Raw genomic sequence first — 4,129 nt, 5'->3', positions numbered from 1 at the left:
CAAATGTGAAGCCTCGTCTACCATTTCTAGCGTCCCTAACTGTAAGAAAAAAGGAAAACGTGGACTTCAGGAAGTAAAAATCCAACTTAGGGTATTTCCTAAGGTAACCAAAAAGATAACCCAAACTCAAAGGACGTAAAATGGCACAGAAAAAGGTCATAACAAACCTAAGTCGCGAAACTCTCACAATGACTTCAAAACATTCTGTTTGCCGTTGTCACTGACCACGAGACAACGCTCAATCTTGCACAACACCCTTTTGCACATGTGTAGTGGGGCTTTCCGCTGTGCCGACATCATCGTCATCGTGAAAGAAGTCGTCGATTTGTAGGCTCCCTAAAATGGAACCAAAGAAACCGTCCTGTCGCAAATTTTAAGTTTGGGGGTCCGAAAACAGTAATAAAACCGAATGTGCTTTCCGCATGGAAAAACCTAAGATGCAAAAATTCTCCAGTGACGTAAGAGATTACGTGATTTTCAAGGCCGACTTTAAACACCTCGTAGAAAAAAGGTACAGCAAACGGGACGCTATTGTTAAGAGCCAGTTTACCAGGAAAGCCCCTGGAGTTAATCAAAGGTATCGGCCAAGATTATGATGCTGCTTGGGAGTACCTCAACTCGATCTATGGAGATCACCAATTTGTGGCAGACACATAACACAAGACATGGCTCGATTTAAGCCCTTGCATGACGGAGATGATGCAAGCTTTTGTGATTTACTTAACCTTGTGAAAAGAAGCTTCAATACCCTCGCGGAGGTTGGCAGACAAAATGACGTGGACAACAACCACATGTTAGCCATCATAGAACAAAAGATGTTTTCTGACGACCGCAAAGTTTGGTCACGTTTTTTAGAAAGTACAAAGAGCGAGGCCATGCTGGAAATGTTGATATCCTGGATGACAAGTGAGATGAAATCTCGTATGAGAGCCACTGCTCCGCTTAGAAGTGGTTACCAGCCCCTCAAAAACGTCTGTCACCTCGGTTATGGCGATGGAAAAAAGACAACAAACTCTAAGTGTAGAGCTGTGTAAAGTTTATCTCAATGAATCCCAGCGACCATCTCAAGGCCGTCAACAAGCTGGCCGAGATCATAACTTGTCAAACTGCTCCCGCCAATGCCAGTGTAATGAGATGGTTAACAGAAGCCAATGCAAGTCCTTTCACCATCCACTGCTACACATTGCTTCACCAAATTCACCCGTGGCGATCTCATCTATAGCTAATGACGGAGAGGCTATGTTGCCAATCGTACTATCAGAGATTCTTGGAACAGACCGAGCTAGCAAGCAAGAAAATGTGCTCCTAGATTCCGGTGCACAAATTAGTTTAATAGGCTTATCTGTGGCAGAGGAACTACGTCTGAAGGGCAAGGATGTTACCATAACGATAGCAAAGGTCAGAAGAGAGGAGGAAGAAATTACAACAAAGAAGTTCAACGTCCATGTCAGGTCGCTGGAAAATAAGGCCAGCTATTCAGTCAAAGCTGTGGGGATACCTTGCAACATCTCCAGGAACAAAGTGCACAAAGTTGTGAAGCTTCTACATCTAAGAGAGGAAAATATCAAAAGAGTTGACCGTCCTGTTGACATGCTGACCACCCAAGATTACATACAGGGGAAACCAAACAAGCTGCTAATCTCGTGGCGAGGCACTCACCCCTTGGCTGGGTAGTATTCAGGACTAAACCCAGAGGGCACCCCCACGTCCATCATGCGCTATATGTCAAGCTTTCTGTGCCCATCGAGATGACTGACTTTTGGTCAACGGAGTCAAAGGGGGTGGCAATCAAACCTTGCAAATGTGAAGCCGACAAGATAAGCCCGGTTGAACGAAAGGAAGCGAAGATTATTGAAGACTCCTGCCAAAAGATCGGAACGCAATGGCTCATTCCGTACCCCTGGAAAAGGGACCCCTCTACCCTACTGAACAACAGATTACAAGCAGAAAAGAAGCTGGAAGCGACCAAGCATCGACTTGCCAAGAACCCAGAACATGCTAAGGCCTATGATAAGCAAATGACGGAGCTCACAGAAATGAACTTTGCGAGGAAATTGACAAAGGAACAAATGATGGCGCATAAAGGCCCAATACACTACATCTCACACCATGAAGTTGTAAGACCGAAAAAGAAGACCACACCAATCCACATCGTCTTCAATTCGTCTGGGTCCTATCAAGGCCATCACTTGAATGACTATTGGATAAAAGGTCCTGATCTGCTGAACAGCCTGTTTGGAGTTATTTTGCGATTTAGAGAAAATGAGGTTGCAGTGACTGGAGACATATCCAAGATGTATCATAGGGTCCTTATTCCTGAACGGGATCAGCTAGTTCATCGGTACTTAAGAAGAAACATGGAAACAGAGCGCGACCCTGATGTCTATGTTAAGACTGTCCTGACAGCCTGCACCGGCTATGGCCCAAATTGCATCACGAAAAAACGGCTGATGAAGCAAAGTCCTCGTATCCACACACTGCTAAGCTGCTGAAAGAGAACACGTATATGGACAAAATTTGCGATTCAGCTCACACTGTACAAGAGGCCGAACAACTAACAGCCGACATGGATAATGTATTATCCCAAGGTGGATTTCAAGTCAAAGGATGGCTCTCAAATCAGCCTCTACAAAAAGAGAAAAAGGTCAGGGGGAGACTTCAGTGAAACTTCTACAGGGCGCAACTGAAGAGAAGATACTCGGAACCATTTGGAACCATACTGAAGACGCTTTTATGTTCAAGTTTAATCCACCGGAAGAGATAAAGCTGACCAAGAGAGGAATACTAAGTCAGATCGCCCGACTATCTGATCCTGTCGGATTTGCAGCCGCATTACTAGTTCGCGCCAAAATCGGGATGCAGCGATTATGGCAAAGAGGGTTAGAATGGGATCAAGAGCTGCCGACACCAGTGTGCAAAAAAAGGATTCGTTTCTTCCAAGAAATGACCTCAACAACGTAACCTTTGAGAGGCCACTGACGCGACTGAAGTAATTGAAGCTCTGAAATTGTGCATTTTCTGGGACGCATCTAATGAAGCCTTTGGAGCTTAAGCGTACATCAGGTGGCAGACAGAAAGCAGTTTTTTCAACATAAGATTTATTGCAGCAAAATCAAGAGTGGCACCTCTGAAACCCATGACTGTACCTCGTCTGGAGCTACAAGGAGCAGTACTGGCAACCAGACTATATCAGTCCATCGTTGAGGAAACACGAATACAATTCATGAAAGCCATGTTCATCACAGACAGAAATATAGTGTTGTCGTGGATCCGCAGTCAAGCTAGAGAATTCAAGCCATTTGTATCCGCCCGTGTTGCAGAAATCCAAAGCAATTCAGATCCCTCTCAGTGGAGACACGTGCCTGGAGAGTTCAACGTAGCTGATGACGTCTCTCGAGGTATACCAGCTGAGTGTTTAACTGACAGATGGAAACACGGACCAGAGTTTCTTGGCTTGCACGAGGATGACTGGCCAAATGAAGAATTTAGCGCTGACCAGTCTGGAGTTCAGAAAGAATGACACAAGCTTCAAGTCGTTATGAAGCTAGCTCAGCAGCCAGAGCTGATTGATTGCAAAAAGTTTTCAAATTGGAGAAGACTTGTCAGAGTCAGCAGATATACCTCAGCACCTACGTCCTGAGGTTCATCTCGAATCTACGTATGCAGTGGGAAAAGAAGAAGACAGCTGAAAGTTCCAGAGAAGCAAACAACGGACCGCTCACGCCCCAAGAACTACAGGATGCAGAGATCTACTGGGTGAAAGAGAGCCAGAAAAGCGTCCTTGGTCAGAAGCTCAGTCCCTTCACAGACAACGAAGGCATCATTAGAGTTGGAGGTCGAGCAGATGAAGCCCTGATATCGTATGAAGCTACAACCTTGGACAAATTAAATGGAACATTGAGACCACCCCTCCCCCAAAAATCAGTGATGGGAAAATGGCGCGTTTTGGCCTTCACGCACCTTCATCCTTGATTTGGGGGAGAGGGGGCATTTCTGTTCCATTTTATTCTGTCCAAGATTGTCTATGAGCCCCTGCTTGGCGTTACCAGTAGTACATGATGGGGTAATCACGACACGAAATCTGCTCTCGTTCACTCAAAAGTTACATCATCCGAGAGCACATCTCCCA

The 4,129-nt window shown here is 45.4% G+C and overlaps 2 protein-coding genes across 2 annotated transcripts; both read left to right on the top strand.

Moving 5' to 3' along the window:
- The first annotated feature begins 1,748 nt into the window (after nucleotides 1-1,748).
- LOC138020653 (uncharacterized) lies at nucleotides 1,749-2,492 on the top strand. The gene has a single exon (XM_068867591.1). It carries the CDS (start codon nucleotides 1,749-1,751, stop codon nucleotides 2,490-2,492), a length of 744 nt encoding a protein of 247 aa, XP_068723692.1.
- Nucleotides 2,493-3,136: 644 nt separating this feature from the next.
- On the top strand, nucleotides 3,137-3,520 carry LOC138020652 (uncharacterized). The gene has a single exon (XM_068867590.1). The coding sequence runs from the start codon at nucleotides 3,137-3,139 to the stop codon at nucleotides 3,518-3,520; it is 384 nt and encodes a 127-aa protein (XP_068723691.1).
- Nucleotides 3,521-4,129: the final 609 nt, after the last annotated feature.

Source organism: Montipora capricornis, chromosome 10 (genome assembly GCF_036669925.1).
Source record: "Montipora capricornis isolate CH-2021 chromosome 10, ASM3666992v2, whole genome shotgun sequence".
In the NCBI taxonomy this organism is placed as follows: domain Eukaryota; kingdom Metazoa; phylum Cnidaria; class Anthozoa; order Scleractinia; family Acroporidae; genus Montipora; species Montipora capricornis.
This window is presented reverse-complemented; position numbering and strand designations above follow the sequence as displayed.